Source organism: Salmo salar, chromosome ssa10 (genome assembly GCF_905237065.1).
Source record: "Salmo salar chromosome ssa10, Ssal_v3.1, whole genome shotgun sequence".
In the NCBI taxonomy this organism is placed as follows: domain Eukaryota; kingdom Metazoa; phylum Chordata; class Actinopteri; order Salmoniformes; family Salmonidae; genus Salmo; species Salmo salar.
In genome coordinates, this window is record NC_059451.1 from 85,270,041 (window position 1) to 85,289,017 (window position 18,977).

General features: G+C 42.1%; 3 protein-coding genes across 9 annotated transcripts in view; 1 reads left to right on the forward strand and 2 right to left on the reverse strand.

The window, feature by feature from the left end:
• Positions 1-9,847, reverse strand: part of LOC106560875 (solute carrier family 66 member 2) — an 81,105-nt gene extending 71,258 nt beyond the window's left edge. For 2 of the 3 annotated variants that reach the window (XM_014124261.2, XM_014124263.2), the window contains exons 1-3: positions 9,629-9,847; positions 2,881-3,139; positions 2,517-2,650 (exon numbers count right to left, since the gene is read on the reverse strand). In XM_014124261.2, coding sequence (XP_013979736.1) covers positions 2,517-2,650; positions 2,881-3,089 — 343 coding nt within the window. In that variant the 5' untranslated portion in view covers positions 3,090-3,139; positions 9,629-9,847. Of the gene's footprint in view, positions 1-2,516; positions 2,651-2,880; positions 3,140-9,493 lie in introns of all 3 variants that reach the window. The other variant, XM_014124262.2, reaches the window with a different exon arrangement.
• Positions 9,848-9,989: 142 nt separating this feature from the next.
• On the forward strand, positions 9,990-12,084 carry LOC106561110 (heat shock factor-binding protein 1). Of its 2 annotated transcripts, none has more exons than XM_014124759.2 (4): positions 9,990-10,196; positions 10,707-10,773; positions 11,264-11,390; positions 11,933-12,084. In XM_014124759.2, the coding sequence occupies exons 1-3, from the start codon at positions 10,152-10,154 to the stop codon at positions 11,386-11,388; spliced, it is 237 nt and encodes a 78-aa protein (XP_013980234.1). In that variant the 5' UTR covers positions 9,990-10,151; the 3' UTR covers positions 11,389-11,390; positions 11,933-12,084. The 2 variants fall into 2 exon arrangements, with proteins under 2 accessions (XP_013980234.1, XP_013980233.1); XM_014124758.2 differs by having other exon boundaries at positions 11,945-12,084.
• A 1,647-nt stretch (positions 12,085-13,731) lies between these two features.
• The window catches only part of zgc:173742 (DNA topoisomerase 1), a 35,436-nt gene continuing 30,190 nt past the window's right edge, over positions 13,732-18,977 (reverse strand). For all 4 annotated transcript variants that reach the window (XM_014124258.2, XM_045688172.1, XM_014124257.2 and 1 more), the window contains 6 exons: positions 18,437-18,505; positions 15,640-15,754; positions 14,703-14,830; positions 14,477-14,574; positions 14,236-14,385; positions 13,732-14,075 (listed from right to left, as the gene is read on the reverse strand). In XM_014124258.2, the coding sequence (XP_013979733.1) occupies positions 13,973-14,075; positions 14,236-14,385; positions 14,477-14,574; positions 14,703-14,830; positions 15,640-15,754; positions 18,437-18,505 (663 nt within the window). In that variant the 3' untranslated portion in view covers positions 13,732-13,972. The remainder of the gene's footprint in view (positions 14,076-14,235; positions 14,386-14,476; positions 14,575-14,702; positions 14,831-15,639; positions 15,755-18,436; positions 18,506-18,977) is intronic.

Genomic DNA, 18,977 nt, shown 5'->3' on the forward strand with positions numbered 1-18,977 from the left:
TCAACATGAAAGGTACATTATTAGTGCCAAGAAGTTAGGGATCTAATAACACTTTTAAATTATTGGAATATTACGAGATTTCATTTCGTTCTCAGTCTGCAGCCTAATAAAAAGCTGCCTTAAGATTGATTTTAATCTCTTTCAGCGCAATTACGGAGCCAATCTGTCTGCAAACATAATTACCCATAAATCCAGTCCATAAAAGCTGACTGAGCATGAATTTGGACAGACTCTGGCCCTCCCGGGTCCCCAGTTCAATGGCTACTAGAGTACAGCTAGTCACTCTAAAAGGGTCTTCACATACATGCTACACATATACTGTAATGTAAAACTTGTGAACTTGTCACGTCTCGACCGTTACCTCAGAGGTAACGCACGACACTCGGTGTAAACAGAAATGTCTCATTGAGTCAACACATAATAGCAAAGCAATGTTTTTGAAACAGCTTTGAGTTTTTGCCTGAAATAGTAACAGCCGGTTACATTCTGTAAATGTCGCAGTGGTTTTTTGTTTGTTGCTAGACTGCACTGTGCCACTGAGGTCCAGGCAAGAATCAACTCCCCAGGGAATTATTAATATTTTCAATTCGCAATTTGCTTTTACCTCATATAATGACTTCCATGATATTGATCAAATGAAGCCTGTTTTTTTCTAAGATAAGCTTTAACTACCTACCGCATTAAAGTTAAGAGCAACCATCTAGCTATGGTTCAGCTAAACGTCAGCATTCAGCTACAGCCAGCATGTTTATGTGAAGATACAGAAATGATTCTGTTTCGCTAGCTAGCTAACGTTACTTAGCCATGTAGCCTATATTATAATAATATGGACGACACTATGATAGCGTTACTCTACTTTTATAGTCGTATGGGAGGGGTAAACATTCATTATCGATATGCTAACATTACTTGATCATGAAGCATGTTGTTAGTGAGTAGGAGTCAGCTGTGTATTGTCAGCTAATTTAGAAAATAAACCCTTTCTTTGTCTGCACATGCTTGTGAATTGTTGCATTATTCAAGGGTGTAATATGGTTTGGTTGCATTATTTAATATCGTAATACTGTTCGTTTCAGAATAAAAGTTGTCAGATTGTTAATAGTCCGTGCTAACTGGCTAGTGGCTATTGTGATATTTACGGTCAATTTGAGCTGCGGACCAAGAATGTCGTGTTTAAATAAAAAAATAAAAAACATTATTATTATTTATTACAAAAAACACAAGGAAGGGGTAACATTAAAGTATTAGAACATGAAGGACAAACAATACAGCATCAGGACACTATCAAACATGTATCAGTCTTTCCGCAACAGAGCCATCCTTTTGTGTGAGGGTGCGTGTGCATGATAGTGATATAAAATGTCATAGTTTCCTTTTTCATGATCACAATCTTGTGAAACCCGAATCCTCCAAGATCCCCCCACAGTTCCCCAATAGCTGTCCCTCAACCATTCGAAGAAAATAAATAAAAAAATACAATTAATTCCATTCCCCACCCCCAAGAACCCCCCAATGCACCAACAACCAAGAGAAGGAACTAAAGAGAAAAAAGGAAAAGACAGAAGAAAACAGCAAACAACAATGCAAAAAAATATATTAAAAATAATAAATTTAAAACAAAGGACATCAAGGACAACTGAAATCATAACAGCAATGCCTACTTTATATGTTTGTGTGCATGTCTGGCACGATTACATGCATGTGTGTATTCTTGTATGTGTTTATTTGAATGAGAGTGTGTGTATATGCATGTGTACAAACACCTGCACTGCATCAGCCTCAGGCAAACCGGCATCAGTTGTAAAAACACTGCCACCACGAAAGGAAAGGATGTAACGTGAATTGAGAAGTAGAAATCTCTTTCGGAACTCTGCTCCTCAGACTCTCGTAGTGGGAATAGGGCCTCAGTTTAGCCCCGACTCCACACACCCTGATAGACTAGACTCCAGCCGCTGATCTCGTTTACGTGACAGCCCTATGCATATATCCATCCAACATTTCCCCTTTTCACACACGAATCCTCGTAATAACATCTAAACAAATAAATAATAATAAAATCACTCAATTCAAGAGGACCCCAGGCGTAAACATAGTGTCCCATCTATTACATCCAAAAATCTAAACAAGAAATGACGTAAGACTGATAGAGTGTGTGAGAGAAAGAGAGCAAGCAAGAGCGCGAGAAATAGAACAAGAGAGATATTCCAGAGACCCGAGTGATTATACCTTCTCCTATGGCCCCCCCTTTTGACAAGAGCTCAGTGTTGAAACAGAGCTCCACTACATAGGCTTATATGTACTGTATGTGATGAGTGATCATTTGTCAAATGTGATGAACTGTAATTGGCAAGTACTGTACATGCAGCATATTTAGCCATAGCTATTGCCTTTCAGGTGATATTAAAGAGTGTGTGGACTTAATGGTTGGGACTTAATAAATGTGTAATACGTGTGTTTTTACAGTAACCTACAAGTGAAGTAGGGCTATTTGCCTGATGTGGTTATGGTTTGGTTACCTGTGAAGTGGTGCTGGTTGGTGCTGACCCGATTGGCTTGCTGGATGTTGCAGCAGAGGTGGAGCATAGCTAGCATGGTGCTGATCATCACAACACTCTGGAGGAGCAGAGTCAGTTCAAACTGCTTCCCTATCCTGTAGGTAGACATTACGGTAACTAATCAAAATTCAGTGTCTGCACAGACAACGCTCACTTCCTCTAACCACTTACTTTTTTTCTATCTATATGTTTAATGTAAACACGATAACCTGCAAACTGCTGTATGCTCCCAAGTGATTTGTTTCTACATGTGAGTGAGCATACAATAGTTTATTCTGTTCACTTTGAAATCAGTCCCAGTGACCCTTCTCTCCCCTGGCCTCACCAGAAGAAGATGCGTAGGATGTTGGCGATGAGCAGCAGCAGGCAAACACGGGTGGAGAATCCCTCAGTGTTGCTGCTCCTCTGGATCTCCTGGTACTGAGGCACGTAAGGCAGGGCCCCTCCAAACACCATCACACAGGATGCCAGCAATGACAGCAAGGTCCACGAGCCCTCCATGTCCTCCTCCTGGATGTCCACCTCGATGTCCATCTCTAGCTAGGGCCTCACAGACGGCAGCTTGGCCTCAGTCACACCCAGCCCTGTGGAGTGGAAAAACAGATACTCCTGATAACCAAGCTTAGAAATAAATAACATGTGTTGTTAGAGAACTTTACTTTCACCCTCTTGTACCCTTAAAAGCTGAGTTACCAACAAACTGCATGCACCATCTCCCACTCAGTCAAGACTCAACAACAATTCAAATGCACCTCAATATCAAATTATTTCTGGCTAACAACCATACTGTGGTTGACAATTAAAATGGTCAAAAAAGACAAAAATAGCTTCTTAGCAAAGAGACAAGTATTTTGCTAAGACTGTCTGGGGTGGTCTGAGTGGGGAGGGGAAATCTGAAAACTAGCCGTTATTGGCAGAGAAGTTAGAAACTCTTTCTTATTGGTCTATTAACTAATTTACTGCCTGGTGATGTCACCAAGCAGGCCAAAACTCCAGCCCACCAAAACAGGCTGAAATTTCAGGCGGCCTTTTCAAACAGCTCTTACACTAAAGAGGCATTATCATTTTCACGAGGGCGAACGTGCCTAAATATGCAGAATTCAGATATGACGTCATTGTTCTAGCACTATCCACTAAGTTTTTCAACTAAGGAGCGCGATATGGTTCAATGTGCAAATACATCAGCACAATCTACTTCGTTTTTTCAAATTGACAGGATCTTGAAGATAAAATGTAAATCATGTATACTCTGCTAATAATCATATAAAAAATAAAGAGTAACAGAGAGCAATTTACAATACGGCAAAACAAGGAATTTATGGTAAGTGGATGGGGCTGCCATCATTATGCACCTCCGCTATTTCACAGTATTATTCCAACCTCTGTGTAGAAGTATACATACATACAGTTGAAGTCGGCAGTTTTCATACACTTAGGTGGGAGTCATTAAAACTCGTTTTTCAACCACTCCACAAATTTCTTGTTAACAAACTATAGTTTTGGCAAGTCGGTTAGGACATCTACTTTGTCCATGACAAGTAATTTTTCCAACAATCGTTTACAGATGATTTCACTGTATCACAATTCCAGCGGGTCAGAAGTTTACATACACTAAGTTGACTGTGCCTTTAAACAACTTGGAAAATTGCAGAAAGTGATGTCATGGCTTTAGAAGCTTCTGATAAGCTAATTGACATCAGTTGAGTCAATTGGAGGTGTACCTGTGGATGTATTTCAAGGCCTACCTTCAAACTCAGTGGCTCTTTGCTTGACATCATATGGGAAAATCAAAAGAAATCAGCCAAGGCCTCAGGAAAAAAAAGGTAAACCTACACAAGTCTGGTTCATCATTGGGAGCAATTTCCAAATGCCTGAAGGTACCACGTTCATCTGTACAAACAATAGTACGCAAGTATAAACACCATGGGACCACGCAGCCGTCATACCGCTCAGGAAGGAGACGCATTCTGTCTCCTAGAGATTAACGTACTTTGGCGCGAAAAGTGCAAATCAATCCCAGAACAGCAGCAAAGAACCTTGTGAAGATGCTGGAGCAAACAGGTACAAAAGTATCTATATCGACATATCCTGAAAGGCTGCTCAGCAAGGAAGAAGCCACTGCTCCAAAACCGCCATAAAAAAGCAAGACAACGGATTGCAGCTGTACATGGGGACAAAGATCGTACTTTTTGGAGAAATGTCCTCTGGTCTGATGAAACAAAAATAGAACTGTTTGGCCATAATGACCATCGTTATCTTTGCAGGAAAAAGGGGGTGGCTTGCAAGCCGAAGAACACCATCCCAACCGTGAAGCACAAGGGTGGCAGCATCATGTTGTTGGGGTGCTTTGCTGCAGGAGAGACTGGTGCCCTTCACAAAATAGATGGCATCATGAGGTAGGAAATTTATGTGGATATATTGAAGCAACATCGCAAGACATCAGTCAGGAAGTTAAAGCTTGGTCTCAAATGGGTCTTCCAAATGGACAATGACCCCAAGCATACTTCCAAAGTTGTGGCAAAATGGCATAAGGAAAACAAAGTCAAGGTATTGGAGTGGCCATCACAAAGCCCTCACCTCAATCCTATAGAAAATTTGTGGGCAGAACTGAAAAGGCGTGTGTGAGCAAGGAGGCCTACAAACCTGACTCGGTTACACCAGCTCTGTCAGGAGGAAGGGCCAAATTTCACCCAACTTATTGTGGGAAGCTTGTGGAAGGCTTCTGACCCACTGGGAATGTGATTTAAGAAATAAAAGCTGAAATAAATCATTCTCTACTATTATTCTGACATTTCACATTCTTAAAATAAAGTGGTGATCATAACTGACCTAAGACAGGGATTTTTACTAGGATTAAATGTCAGGAATTGTGAAAAACAGAGTTTAAATGTATTTGTCTAAGGTGTATATAAACTTCCGACTTCAACTGTACACACACTACCGGTCAAAAGATTTAGAACACCTACTCATTCAAGGGCTTTTCTTTATTTTTACTATTTTCTACATTGTAGAATAATAGTGAAGACATCAAAACTATGAAACAACACATATGGATTCATGTAGTAACCAAAAAAAAAGTGTTATACAAATCAAAATATTTTGTATTCTTCAAAGTAGCCACCCTTTGCCTTGACAGCTTTGCACACTATTGGCATTCTCTCAACCAGCTTCATGAGTAATGGTTTTCCAACAGTCCTGAAGGAGTTCCCACATATGCTGAATACTTGTTGGCTGCTTTTCCTTCACTCTGCGGTGAAAAGAAAATCCTTGGAATGAGTAGGTTTGTGTCAAAAGTTTGGACAGGTACTGTATATAACACAGGAAAATAACCTTTTTGATTTCATTGGGCCTTTAAAACATGAGTCACCTTGCCTCCCACACCCTGATCTGAGTGAAGGATATCCCAAAAAGCCCTCTAGTAATATGCCAATGTCGCAAACCTGTAAAGAGACCAAGGTTTTCCTCTAAACAACACTGCTATATCATAACCCCGAAGACAGACCCTCTGACATGCTCTGCCTTGCCTCTCTCTTCGCTGGAACACAGCACTGCTGCTAAAGGGTTTAAAGCTTTGAGAATGCAAATATTTCCAGAACAGTCCATGAGCTGTTACTATTGTCCTTCCATTTTACAGTGAACATTACTACTATACATACCACTACACTTGAGTTATTGCCTTTCCCATAGAGAGCATTCTTGAGGGGATAAGATGGATAATGCTCTCTCTTACTAGTCTCCTCTACATAAAATGCAACACGTTGTCTTAATATTTGCAGAAGCCAAATATGGAGTCCTCTTACATTTACATTTTAGTCATTTAGCAGACGTTCTTATCCAGAGTGACTTACAGTAGTGAATGCATACATTTCATACATTTATTTTATAAAAAAAAAAAATTGTACTGTTTTTTTTTCTTCTTCCGTACTCTTAAATATACTGCTAAAAAAAATAAAGGGAACACTTAAACAACACAATATAACTCCAAGTCAATCACACTTCTGTGAAATCAAACTGTCCACTTAGGAAGCAACACTGATTGACAATACATTTCGCATGCTGTTGTGCAAATGGAATAGACAACAGGTGGAAATTATAGGCAATAAACAAGACACCCCCAATAAAGGAGTGGTTCAGCAGGTGGTGACCACAGACCACTTCTCAGTTCCTATGCTTCCTGGCTGATGTTTTGGTCACTTTTGAATGCTGGCGGTGCTTTCACTCTAGTGGTAGCATGAGACGGAGTCTACAACCCACACAAGTGGCTCAGGTAGTGCAGCTCATCCAGGATGGCACATCAATGCGAGCTGTGGCAAGATGGTTTGCTGTGTCTGTCAGCGTAGTGTCCAGAGCATGGAGGCGCTACCAGGAGACAGGCCAGTACATCAGGAGACGTGGAGGAGGCCGTAGGAGGGCAACAACCCAGCAGCAGGACCGCTGCCTCCACCTTTGTGCAAGGAGGAGCAGGAGGAGCACTGCCAGAGCCCTGCAAAATGACCTCCAGCAGGTCACAAATGTGCATGTGTCTGCTCAAATGGTCAGAAACAGACTCCATGAGGGTGGTATGAGGGCCCGACGTCCACAGGTGGGGGTTGTGCTTACAGCCCAACACCGTGCAGGACGTTTGCCATTTGCCAGAGAACACCAAGATTGGCAAATTCGCCACTGGCGCCCTGTGCTCTTCACAGATGAAAGCAGGTTCACACTGAGCACGTGACAGATGTGACAGAGTCTGGAGACGCCGTGGAGAATGTTCTGCTGCCTGCAACATCCTCCAGCATGACCGGTTTGGCAGTGGGTCAGTCATGGTGTGGGGTGGCATTTCTTTGGGGGGCCGCACAGCCCTCCATGTGCTCGCCAGAGGTATCCTGACTGCCATTAGGTACCGAGATGAGATCATCAGACCCCTTGTGAAACCATATGCTGGTGCGGTTGGCCCTGGGTTCCTCCTAATGCAAGACAATGCTAGACCTCATGTGGCTGGAGTGTGTCAGCAGTTCCTGCAAGAGGAAGGCATTGATGTTATGGACTGGCCCACCCGTTCCCCAGACCTGAATCCAATTGAGCACATCTGGGACATCATGTCTCGCTCCATCCACCAACGCCACGTTGCACCACAGACTGTCCAGGAGTTGGCGGATGCTTTAGTCCAGGTCTGGGAGGAGATCCCTCAGGAGACCATCCGCCACCTCATCAGGAGCATGCCCAGGCGTTGTAGGGAGGTCATACAGGCACGTGGAGGCCACACACACTACTGAGCCTCATTTTGACTTGTTTTAAGGACATTACATCAAAGTTGGATCAGCCTGTAGTGTGGTTTTCCACTTTAATTTTGAGTGTGACTCCAAATCCAGACCTCCATGGGTTGATAAATTGGATTTCCGTTAATTATTTTTGTGTGATTTTGTTGTCAGCACATTCAACTATGTAAAGAAAAAAGTATTTAATAAGATTATTTCTTTCATTCAGATCTAGGATGTGTTGTTTAAGTGTTCCCTTTATTTTTTTGAGCAGTGTATAATGCATACAGAACAGCCAGTATTTACATTGGATAAACATTCTCATTTAAAAAAAAAGAAGTTTTCCCTCGCTTTGGCCCAATCTCTCAAATGACTTGAGAGGGTAGAGTAAAACAAAAGTTCACCTTTTTCCCTAGGCAACCAGAGGAAGAATATTTCTGTATAGCACTTTGAAATTGGCTAATGTAAAAATGGCTTTATAGATACATTTGATTGACCACTCTTTCTGTAAAAGAGCTCTTTAGGGTGTGCTGAAGAAAATATGGCTGTTGAACTGTTCCGAGCAATGTAGACCACAAGGCCCATATTGATGCAATGTTCACAGTTGACTTAATACTACCTTCTCATGTCCCCAGAGTGACTGATCGAGACATCTAGAGGACAAACAGAGATACTTAATTACATTAACACATCTGTTACTCTGCATAACTCAGCTCTACTAAGTGTCTAAGTATGACATGATTTCTACCAGATCATGTCATACTTCCAGGATTCCTCTCAATGAAACATTCAGTAGGGGGACAGCAGGCAATAAAGGAAGAGGGAACTGGGAATACAGAAAGAGTAGGTGACATTTCACAGGCAATAGGTACTTTGGTGACATTCAAACTGTCAGGGAAAATACACATTTTGTCATTTCGTATAGGGCAGCATGTGAAACGTGACTGTTTAAGAGCGCCGAGTCATTCAAATTGAGCAAAAGGTCACAAGTTGAATGTTCTTCGCTTACTTTTTCAGTTGAACATTAAGCTACAGCGAATAACTGATAGACTATCCAATAATACCCAACAGAAAATGTTCCAGTGTTTTCTTTACCATGTGCTTTTAGGCTACAGAGTTTAGGTGTACTTTGATTCAATGTCTTTGTCATACTAGGATACCTGTATTTGGAAAACTTGGGGAAAAAAACTTAATAAGCAAAGCATGAAGGGGTTGGGCTTCAACATGCCTCAACATAGAGGTTAATTATCCTATGCCTAGTTGCATGAAAAATTCAAAATATTCTAAAATTCTAGTGCCTGTACTATCCAAAATCTGAACTTTTTGTACAAGTTATAAAGTGAAGAAACCAGATTTTGTCTTGAGGAGTAAAGAACATCTCCCAGCAATGGATTCCCCCATCTCAGAATTGCATATCAATTTAAATCCCTTTGGATTGACTAAACACCTGGCAGAAACTGTCCTAGAGATCATATTCCCGGGACAATGTAGTAAGTAATCTGTACATCGACAGGATAATAAACTGGTAACACGGTGAAAGAAAAAATGACCAAAGAACACAAGACCATAGAAAAAATATATAATTGCAGCGTGTGCGCCGATAGACGGCCATCGACAGTTTCGTTTGGAGGAAATTGATGTACATTGTGTACACTAAGAAAACGTGCACATTTTCCTTTAGGTTTTAGGCAGATGGCCTACCTGCATGGTCGGTCACGCGTATGGTCTTCGAATATCCTGAACAATGCTCAATAACATAGAAAGTGAGAAAAAAAATAACTTTCTATTTAGTTCAAATATACTGCGGTTGCAGACGTTGTTCACCACTGAACATACCTCTTCCATTCACGCGCAGATTTATTGACAACTCCTCAGTCATGCGCTCCAATCTGTTCATAGACAAATTAGATATACCGTTTACAGTATAGTGTCTTCACAATTTGACTTCAACCAACGCAACTATTGGCTATGGGAAAACATCTATGGGAGTCACTGCATGACACACACAATGATGATTCGTTTCTCAAATATGGTGTCTTTATTATTGTCACATTACAATGCAGTTCACAGTGTTCTGAGTTCCCCCCTCTGGTTTTAATGTGTTCACACGTGAAAACCACGGGATTATAATCAGTGTACACAGGTTATGAAGCTCTGCATACCAAAAAAAAACTCAATGTTCCACAACCCTCCATTCCGTCAGTTTCCTGCTTCAGTGTTCTCGCGAGATAACGTGTTTTGCATCTAGAGCTGCTGGTAGGGAAAGGGATCCTGCATTTATTTCAGCCAAAGCTATTTTTAGGTAGTTAGAGTTCATTGTACACCACTTCATAACACGCGTATCGTTCACAGGAAAAACATGGCAGAAACTGATCCAAAGTCAGTTCAGGACCTTACTAATGTGGTGAGTTTATTACAATGACAGTGTCGCTAGATAGCAATCTAATGTGGCTAATACCATTCAACCAGGCCTGGAATGGATATTTGTCAATGTGCATTAGCCAAGGATTTCAATAGCCTGTAGCCAATACATTGGATCGTATGAAACATCTCGGGAGTAGTGAATCGAACTCTACAACGATCAGCAAAATAGCTCATCACCACCAATGGCTCCTACTGCTGTAGCTACATCTCCCATGATCATTCTGCATAGCTTGCTAGCTAGTGTAAACAAACTGATCACAAAACTACCAATTTGTATGTGCTTTGAATCATGCTAAATAAAGGTCGACCAAATGATTCTGAATTGACCCCAAACTAGCCGTGCAGTATAGGCTAATTTGCCTTTTGGACTATCTTCATAAATTGCATGCAAGAAGGGTCACATTTGGTCATTGAATACCAGTAGACTAGATATAACATCAGCCTGTTTTATGTTGATACTGCTCTCTAAACTGTGCCCTCATGTTGTTAGGTCCAGACGCTGCTGCAACAGATGCAGGACAAGTTCCAGACCATGTCTGACCAGATCATCGGGAGAAATATCCTTCCAGACAACTATCAATCAGAGCTGTCAGTTCAGTTATGAGCAAAATGCACTGATCAGGAAGGGGACAGCAACATCCCCCACATATTTAGGAAACTTGGTATGGGCCTAGATCTTTCAAATCATAAGGCCCATTTATAAATATGGGTGTCATACAGTCACACCCCCATTATACCCATTTTATTGCCAAACAACTGTCTTTACTCCATTTTGATGTTTTTATTTTTTTACATAGGCTAAGTTGTAAAATATTTCTGGTAGCACTTTACATTACAGCACAGAATGAAACGGTAATAACATAGTATAGTAGTGCATAGGAGGAATACATTAGATATATGTCTTACCAGTTGTAGTCTGGGGAATATCTGTGGGTGGTCATCATTCATGTTATTATGGAGAGAAATTCCAGCCAGCACAACCCACTGGTCAGTGTTATCCAAAGGCCTATTATGGGCCAGCCCATGTTCTTCCTCAACCATGTTCACTCGATGAGATGAGCACCCGCATTGATGACCTGGAGAAGAACATTGCCGACCTCATGACCCAGGCGGGCGTGGAGGAGATAGAAGGGGTCAAAGAACCACAGATGAAAGAAGGGCAAGGGTCATGAAGGTAATCTGACAGCATCTTAATACATGTTTTCTATTTCTGTATGTTGCAATGGATTATCATTAGTACTCACCTTCTGGCACTCATCGCTGTATCCAAGTCAGTAGTAGTCCTGGATTTACAAAAATTAAGATTTTAGGTGAAAGAAAATATCTATAATTTAAGCTGTGTAAATATCCTTGCTGGCGAACATTGATATTTACCATTTAGAAAATGTCTTATGGGCAGTATTTACATGCCTAAATTAAATGATAGTTTAGGCCTACCTTTTGATGCCACTACAATTTAAGCTGATTAGATGTGTAATTGATGGACAACTTTATGTTTCTTAGTTATAAGCCATTTCAAAATGAATTATTCAGAATCTCTGAACTTCCTTTGACTTGAATTGATGGAAAGTGCTTCATAGGTCTATAGGTAGATGATTGCAGGTAGGAACCGTAAAGAATTGCTGTCATTTTACCAAATTAATTCCGTCTGGAAAAGTTAATGCATCTCTCCCATACAGTAGATAAGTGTATGCTCAACCAACTAAAAATAAACAGTGTCAATTACAGGTTGCCAAGTAACAAGATGTCAAGGATTTTCTCCAGGAGTAGCATACTTTTCCACTGTAACCGTGAATTATTTTGATTTGGCGTGTTGTAAAGTTATTTTTTATATTGACTATTGCAATAAAAGTAACAGTTCTTATGTAGTGACTTGAAGATTTATTTGAACATGATTATTTCCCTCAAAACTTTTCAGCCCTATGAGTAATGGTTGATTGAAGTATACAGTAGAAGGCAAGCCAGTGATAAACAGCACTCTGACATTGGTTTGTATTAAATAACTTTAATAGAGCAATCTTAAACCAGTCTCATTCTTAGGAAATAAATCAACATATTAGTTTCTTGTTTGCTTGTTTTTAAAAACAGCCTGAATGCCCTGAACTGATCTTATTGGGCTCTGAGAGACGTGCCTTCATGTGTGCATCAGGATAGTGTCGCATTAGAGCAGAGTTCCCTAACTGGTGCCCCATAGGCCAAATTTGGCCCCTAAGTTAGATTTCTTACTGTTGGAAATAAGACAAAAAACCCAGCAAATCAACTCCAACTGGAAATCTGTTCCAAAGTATTCCCACGCACAATATAGAGATGTGATCGTTTACAAATGTAACCAAATATATCTGTTTGGGCTTCTTGCAGTCAATCTACAAATTATTTTTAAGTATGGTCAGGGGGCCAGAACATCCGCTCAAGAATATATATATATATATATATTTTTTTTTAACGGCCCGTGGCTGAATCTACACTGAACAAAAATATAAAACGCAACATGTAAAGTGTTGGTCCCATGTTTCATGAGTTGAAACAAAAGATCACAGAAATGTTCCATATGCACAAAAAGCTTATTTCTCTCAAATTCTGAGCACAAATTGATTTACATCCCTGTTAGTGAGCATTTTTCCTTTGCGAAGATAATCCATCCACCTGACAGGTGTGGCATATCAAGAAGCTGATTAAACAGCATCTTCATTACACAGGTGCATCTTGTGCTGGGGACAATAAAAGGCCACTCTAAAATGTGCAGTTTTGTCACAACACAATGCCACAGATGTCTCAAGTTGGGTTATGGTATGAACAGGCATACGCTACGGACAACGAACAATTGCATTTATCCATGGCAATTTGAATGCGCAGAGATACCATGACGAGATCCTGAGGCCCATTGTTGTGCCATTTATCCGCCACCATCACCTCATGTTTCAGCATAATGATGCATGGCTCCATGTCGCAAGGATCTATACACAATTCCTGGAAGCTGAAAATGTCCCAGTTCCTCCATGGCCTACATACTCACCAGAAATGTCACCCATTGAGCACGTTTGGGATGCTCTGGATCAACATGTACGACAGCGTGTTCCAGTTTCCGAAGGAGATGTGTCATGCTCCATGAGGCAAATGGTGGTCACACCAGACACTGACTGGTTTTCTGATCCACGCTGCTACCTCATGTGAAATCCATAGATTAGGGCCCAATGAAGTTTTAAATTGACTGATTTCCTTATATGAACTGTAACTCGGTAAAATCTTAGAAATTGTTGCATTTATATTTTTGTTCAGTATAGTTGCTGATCCCTGCACTAGAGGTTATCTTGACTGAACAACAATCAGACCCGAACACTTTCAATTCCTAACTCTTTACATTGCACACCGAGTCACACCTGACATCACTCCATCCACATGGCCAGCTCTATGACTGATGATAACATCCATTCATGATGACCTTAGGTGAGACATGCTACAGGCATGTCTGATAACAGAGGAGCTGACATGCAAAAAACGCAGAAGAGGCTTTGCCATTCTTTTCTTAAGAAACTTTATTAAATGTTTATAAAAGGAAACGTTCTCCATACTTTCTATAAAATCATCTTGGTTTACCATTAACAATAGTAAACATTTTAAAAAAGTGCCAACAGCAATACAACAATTAAATTCAAGAGTTCTGTAGTTCAACACATGGGCAGTTAAAACCAGAGAGAAGAGGATAAAACCTGCCTCCTAGTCTTTACATTTAGGTAGAACTAAAGGGTAGAGGCTGACTTAGAATATAAAATCTGCCCCGGTCATGTCAACAGCCCAGGCAAACTTATCCCTTTGAGATTTGTTATAAATTTTGTCCAGGGGCACCTCCATGTTCTTACACCTATGGTGAGGGCAAAACGTATAAGAAATAATGCACAACATTAATAACTGGATAATAATGTATGTTGCAAATGCATGTGAATACATAATTTAGGTGTCATATTTCAGACCGTGTGTGTGTGTGTGTGTGTGTGTGTGTGTGTGTGTGTGTGCACCCTCACCAGGCCACGCTGATGCGTGGGTCCAGGTAGTTGAGTTTGGAGGTGCCCAGTGCGATTTGCTTGTTCTCCTCTCGGTTTGTGGCCTGAACCTCCATCTTCATAAGCTGCTCCTCACAGCGCTGCACAGCCTTCTTCTTACGCTCCACCACCCTGAACACACACAGGAGTTCAGTCTGAATATTGTCTGCCCTGTTGAGCAATAATATTCCCTGTCTGTCTGCTGCCAGTAAGGGCAACTCACGCCTGCAGCTTGCCGTCTGAACTGTGAGCTTTGACCTCCTTCTTGGCCAGCTTCAGCTCACTCTTGGCCAGGGCCAACTGCTCCCTCCTGCCATCAATCTGGAAGTGGTGTATGAAGAGGGGGCAGACTGAAGTAAACATTGAGCTAAAACAGGACACGACAACGTCACCATCATACATCACCCCTCGATTTATCTATGTATCAAGTATCTGTTGATCCCCCTCACCTTGGACTGGAGGTTGGCCATAGACTGATCAAAGGTCTTTGGCGGCACCCGCTGGTGGTTACACAGAACTGCAACAGCTCGGTTGGCCCTGTTGTAGGAGAGCAGCTTCTCTGCCGGGTTGTCCGTCACTGTGGAGCAACAGGGGAACAAAGGACTATGAATGTTGGTGGTGAGTGGAGTTAATACCTTAGCTCATTGGAAATACATAAGCTCACTGGTCATTACAAGTTAAAGTGGATGGCTTAATTCAAGCAATATATACAGAGCAGGAGGCAGGAAGCCCTCTTGTCCATGGTTGGTCTATCAAACGTTTAATGTGCAGAGGGGGTGAGCGAATGTTTGATTACCAGACCACCAGGGAGCACTCCATTTCCTTTCTGTACCTCCAGAGACCCTCCCCCTGGCCAATGTACTCTTCCCCCACACAGATCATTCTCACTTGCACCTGCTTGCCTTTGAACACATGCACATGTCTAATTTAATTAGAGGTTGCTACCCACACTGTGAACAGATTTAATCTCAGTAGCACTCCAGAGAGAAACATCCCACCATGAGAGGGGAAAGAGGGGGATACTGGGCCCCAGCAAAACATAGGGACTAACAATGTTCTCTCAGCGTGCTGAGTTATTATCTCAGCCAACATACTGCAAGCAGGGACACTAACACTGAGTGAACACAGAACATGCTGGGACTGAGATACACAACAGTGTTCTAAAGGAATGAATCACTGCTGAAATTAACAGGCAGGGCATGAGATGCAGCTCCATAGCAGGATCTTGCAGGAGTTCTAAACACAGCCATTGCATTCACAGACATTTGAACAGGTTGATGGACATGTCTGGTAAACAAATGCTATAAAAAAAAAAATACAAAAAAAATAACAGGTGCACCTGTAAGGATGGCATGTAAATGTATGTGTGGTGTTTGGGGGACATACTGTTGGACAGCTGTTGGAGCTGCTCCTGCAGGGTGATGGAGGCGTTGAAAGTCCTGAATACCTTAGCAGTCAGGCCAGGCAGCAGGGATGACAGGTGCTTATTCAACAAGCACGTCTGGAGGGAGGAGACACACATACACAAGAATCGAGGACTGGATTGAGACAGGTGTGAAAAAGTATGTCCAGAAACACTAGATGGCAATATAGTCCTGATGTTTGAGCTCAGTTTTTCCATAAAAAGGCCCAGAGTTGTCAAAAACATGACTTGCCTCTGTTTTATATACTTTCCCCTCACTGAGGTTGGAATAATACTTTGAAATTGTGAAATTTATGATAATGCCCTTTTAGTGTAACAACTGTATGAATAGACAGGCTGACATTTCAGCCTGTTTGTGGTATGGAGTTTAATTAGTTAATAGACCAATAAGAAAGAGGGTTCCAAACCTCTGCCAATAACCGCTAGTTTTCAGTTTTCCCCTCCCCAGTCAGACCACTCCCAGACAGTCCCTGTCCAATTCTTGCTTGAAATATTGCTCTTTGCTAAGATGTTTATTTTTTACCATTTTAATTGAAAACAATCACATAAATGTACTTAATTGTTACCCTGAAATTATTGATATCGAATTTAAAAAAAAGTCTGCATTGGACCTTTAACAAAAAAGGAAGAAAATGAAAAATACTGTCTCTGCATTATCGCCAACATCATTCAGAATAAGGAGTAGATTAAAAAAGGTCATCATATTACTTTCCTCTGACTTAAATAGTTAGATCTGCCTAAAAGACAAGAATTACATTTCCTTTAACTGCACCACCACACAGTAAGGCTCTCCTCACCAATAACAGTGTGGCAAGTAGCCTAGCGGTTAGGAGCGTTGGGCCAGTAACCGAAAGGTCGCTTGTTCGAATCATTGAACCCTAATTGCTCCTGTAAGTTGCTCTGGATAGAAGCTTCTGGTAAATAAAAAAATATATAAATAACAAAATATGGATTGGAGGCTAAGAGCAGAGGTCTACAGCTGTAATGACACCCAGTACACACACAGTCACATGGGTGTGTGTATAGACGATGAATTAACTAAAGCAATCCCAGTGAGATCCTAGAGCACGAGTGTTGTGGAATAAGGGGGATGCTGGTATAATTAAAATTACAAATCGCAGACAGACCTGGGTCACTCAGGACACACCCATCCCTCCCTTCCCCTCATACAGGGAGGCTGCTGGGTAGAACGACCTTCATACCCCTCCACCCATTCCTCACCCACTGGGGGAGCCCAAAACCCAGGATGCCGTCACACACACATCTGCATTCTTAATTGGTCCTTAATTGTCTTCCTGCCCTTGCAGAGACTATAATGACACTGGCTGTGAACTTGGGGGTCAAATGTTGTCCTGTACATGTTGGTGTCATTACAGTGGTTAAGTGTTACACTAACAATAGGAGCTTCTCTCTTACCAAGGCTGTTCTCACACTGCGTTTGAATGTGTGTGTGTACAGACAGGTGTGATCTGCTATCTGTGAGCATCCAGGTGTGTAGTGATATTGACCCCTGACAGAGGCGATGGATGGAGGTGAGCCAGTATCAGACCACATCCAATCTGGCCTTCACTGATACCATGGCTCTGGACCGCAGAGATACCTCAGCCTTGTGGTCAGCTACTGTCTGGTTGTGTTATGTTCTCCCCGAACCGGCTTTGACTGCCAAAGATAAAGGGTCGAGAATGCCGTGGAGAAGGTTTGGACAGCAGGACAGGTACATCACAAGGGTTTGAGATGCTGCTGATGGTGGGATGCTAACATATAAACTCCCTATTACACACTCCTCGTTCTCAGCCTGAATATATTGACCTTTTAGTAATTTAACAGACACTCTTATCCAGAGTGACTTGCAGTAGTGAACTAAACATTTTTGTTAATTTTCCCCCATACTTTTTCAATACCGGTCCCCCGTAGGAATCGATCCCACAACCCTGGCGTTCCAAGTGACATGCTCTACCAACTCAGCCACACGGGAGGTAGAAGTTTGAACCGACCACTCACTCCGGTAGCAACGTTGAGTCAGACATGTACTGTACTACCCACTGCGGTTCCTTTATATAGGCTACTGTACATGTACACTGACAGTCACACAAACTCACGGACCCTTTTACTGTCCGTAGCAGGTGGATAATCAGGTCTCAAGCCTGGCCCAGCTAAACGTGGTGGAGGGAAGGCAGTTATTAGAGCCTGTACCAATTTCTTCCGTGGCTGGTGCTTACACCATCTCCCACCCGCTCACCTGGCCTTTTACAAAGTGTCAATCAGCTCGGCTCAGAGCAGCGATTAACATTTCACCCTCCAACATGCCCCTCCATTTCCTGATGTGCCATAGGTCACAAAGCCCGCCTCTCAGGAGCAGATCACAACCATGTCATTTCACACCAATCATAGCAATAACCTTGGCCACCGGGCAAGACCTGCTCCACTGCCTGGCGACGATGCCTTCCTTCTGCCGAAAGGAGAGGTGAAAGGACAGAGGATTTATATATAATCCACTCACCCCATATCGGCCTCTTTGCCTTCCCGCTCTCCCTTTAAGGCACCGGAGAGGCTGGGAGTAGACAGAGGCTACAGGCAAACACACAGCGGGATGGAGAGGGTTCTCGAGGCTAAATTCACACTCGCGGCTGTTATGGTCACTCACTGGGCTTCACCATATCGTCAGGCTACAGCCGTTTACAGCACAGCAACATGCTGTGAGGGATGTCTTCTTTTTTACATGTTGAGATAAACAAGTCAGACTGGTTCTGTGCGACTCACGTTGAGGCGATCAAACAGGTCGTCTCCAGGCTCCTTGTTCTTCATGAAGAGCTTGAGGTTCTTGAACACCTGGATAAACAAAACAAGGACAAGACAAAGAGAGACTGGTTTTACATCCCACCCTGTTGGTCCTAGACCTCCAGACCAAAAACAGCTGCTCACAGCTAGTCTACACACTGATCATGATAGGAGAGCCCAGGGCTGTCTACCCCATTCTTCCAGTTCACAGGGGAAAGAGGAAAAAAGATCCACTCAATTATATTTGACATTTCCAAGAAGTCCTGTTTTCCTCCTGCTCTAAATAAACCAGCTAAAATATGCAAGGAACTAATTAATGGTAGCAGATGTGTTGCTTTTCAAAACAGACTGATTTGAATGACAATTTATTCTTGTGCCAGAACTAAATTAATAGGGAAATAAGAGCCTGTGATGAACGGATGGACGCGTGAGGATTTCCAAAGATTTATTCCAGACTCAGTGTCTGGAGTGGAGCAACAACGGCTGATTGATCAACCAATGTGTCGGTGTCATCAGGATGGAC